This window comes from Etheostoma spectabile, chromosome 15, assembly GCF_008692095.1.
Source record: "Etheostoma spectabile isolate EspeVRDwgs_2016 chromosome 15, UIUC_Espe_1.0, whole genome shotgun sequence".
In the NCBI taxonomy this organism is placed as follows: Eukaryota; Metazoa; Chordata; class Actinopteri; order Perciformes; family Percidae; genus Etheostoma; species Etheostoma spectabile.
The window spans coordinates 10721443-10723780 of record NC_045747.1 but is presented as its reverse complement, the minus strand read 5'-3'; the positions used below and the strand labels follow the sequence as shown (position 1 = coordinate 10723780).

Here is a 2338-nt window from a genome sequence, read left to right as displayed (position 1 = left end):
ATAGATGTGGGCTTTCTCTCTCTCCATGGTGCTGATTTCACAGAGTCCAATGTCTCTCGAGCTCTCCCTCTTCAATACATGACGGCTAACTCGTTGTGTTTTCCTCAAACACCATGGAGACACGAGTGTGTTGGCTAATTAGTGCTGCTTAACCAGGCATTGAAACACATCTACTCTTGATGCCATTCATAGTGTCGCGGGATGATTTAAAATGTGAAATATTAGATGTGTGTGAGTCATCTCCTCACGCTGAGCGTCCTCCCACACACTTATGGTCATGTTGTGCATCATCACTTGAAAGCAATCGACTGCTGACGTCCATGAACAGTGAACACAATCTAGTTATATCTCTATCACATTGATCTGATTCTTGAATTTCGGAATTAAAGTGACTAATAGAACAGAAGCACATATGACAATTAGAAATATTTTTTTATTATAAGATAATATAAATAGTTACATATAGGTCTACAAAAACAAAAGATGACTGCACTGGTCCAGCCAGGTGCTACGGAGTATAACTCCTTACATAATATGAAATTGCAGCATACTACTGCAATTGGTTTATCGAGAAGGCTCACAATTCATTGAATCTGACACATCTCGGGTTTGTTGTGCTTGGTGCTTGATTCTAGCACCAACCGCAGGTCGCTGGTGAAGCTCGGGCGGCAAGCCAGGGGATCGACGGCGGCGCAGGGCGCGCCGAGTCCCCGGTTCCCTCTCCTGCCTCGCTGGCAGAGACACATCGACTGATAGGTGAGGATGGATATGATCTGGTGCCGCGACGGACTCGTCTCGCCAGGCATTCCGCCCAGAGTGGCTAGGGCCCTGAACACATCTTCCATTCCGGTACCATCTTTAGCAGAGGTTTCGAAGAACGCGACATCCTCGCCGAGAATTTCTGTTACCTCTGACCGTCTGACGGCCCTCGGCGCCTCCAAGTCCACTTTATTTCCGCATATCACGACTGGTGGTACTCTCGCGGGATGTTTTAATTTGTTCATTAACTTTGCCTTAGCAGCTTTGATCTCGTTGAGCCGCTCACAGACCTCATTGAAGGACTCCCTGTCATCCAAACTGAACACAAGCAGGAAGGTGTCACCTGGAGAGGGACAGAGAGAGCATCACTTTAATTATGGATAAAAGACTATTGCATTCAATAATGAGGTTAATATGGCATTTTTATGTTAAATTATATTCCTAAAACACAAACAATTGAAGGTCTACAGTGTCTGTTTAAAACATCACTGCAATGCTTTTTAATAATCACGGGGCTTACCTGTCAGAATGGATAACCTCCGTTTAGCAGGGAAGTCCCTTTCGCTTGCAGCGTCCAGAAGATCGATCTGGTATGCCTCCCCTCCGATGTGGAACAGTTTTCTGTGGAAATCCTCGGTTGTTGGTTCGTAGTGCTCTACAAACTCCTTACCCAAGAACCGCTGGAGGATGTTGGTTTTACCTACTTTGGGTGCACCAAGCACAACTATTCTGTGACAGTTCCTGGGCTTGGTCAGACCCAACTCCAGCAGATCCACGGTCCTTTTTGGTTGTTTATCAGTCAAAACCTGCCGATTGCCAGAACTCGATCTACTTGCAACCCCTCTTTTATCTTGTTGTCTCCAGAGCCCTTTGCCCGTTTTAATGATAGCCATGCCTGTCTTCGATATGTGTGAGATTTTGGGGTTCTGGGCTACTGGGGTAAGGGCTGCGCTCTTAAGAACTGTGTGCGTAATGCCCGATTGAAGATGCCCGGTGAGAGAGTCGAACATTTCGAGGATGCCATCAACGGGAAGGTAAATCTTCTCAGTTGCGTTCATCTCCATGTTCTGTGAAGCGTCTCCAGGCTAAAACCCTAGCAACCCATTTGCTTTCCTAGGTGTGCTCCGAAACAGAGCCGAGTACCCCTCTTTATACAACCTCACCAAGTGCAGTGCCTGCGTCACCGTCTCATCCAGAGAACACACTCCTTTTATAGAAGCCCAGAGCAGCCCCAAACAGAAACAGCACCCAGGATCTCTTCTTTAGACAAGTGGGGTTTTTCTTTAAAGTTATGAGCTCTAGATAAATCTGTAAATATATGTATAGAGAGAAGAGTTTTCCAAATGTATTTAACAAGTATATAAAACAGAGTTAAATTATGCTTTTGAACATTTTGGCTTGAAACAACCCTTTTTATTTTATTGTTTTGAAAGCATTCTAATCTGTTCAAACACAATTGATGTAGGCCTACTGTTTTTAGCATCTCAGTACAGGTGTTTCCTGTCTTATTATGGATACATGGCTGAATAAACTGATAACTGCCCGAATCCCTGGTGTCATGAACACAGGAGGATTGAGC

General features: G+C 45.0%; 2 protein-coding genes across 3 annotated transcripts in view; one reads left to right on the top strand and one right to left on the bottom strand.

The window, feature by feature from the left end:
- rsad1 (radical S-adenosyl methionine domain containing 1) overlaps positions 1 to 2338 on the top strand; it is a 9100-nt gene that overhangs the window by 6176 nt on the left and 586 nt on the right. The window contains exon 10 of one of the 2 annotated variants that reach the window (XM_032537899.1): positions 636 to 2338. This exon is cut by the window's right edge and continues 586 nt beyond it. The gene's annotated coding sequence lies outside the window, so the exon portion shown is untranslated. The other variant, XM_032537898.1, reaches the window with a different exon arrangement.
- On the bottom strand, positions 414 to 1880 carry rasd2a (RASD family member 2a). The gene is made up of 2 exons (XM_032537900.1): positions 1280 to 1880; positions 414 to 1102 (listed from the first exon to the last, which is right to left on the bottom strand). Exons 1-2 carry the CDS (start codon positions 1821 to 1823, stop codon positions 585 to 587), a joined length of 1062 nt encoding a protein of 353 aa, XP_032393791.1. The 5' UTR covers positions 1824 to 1880; the 3' UTR covers positions 414 to 584.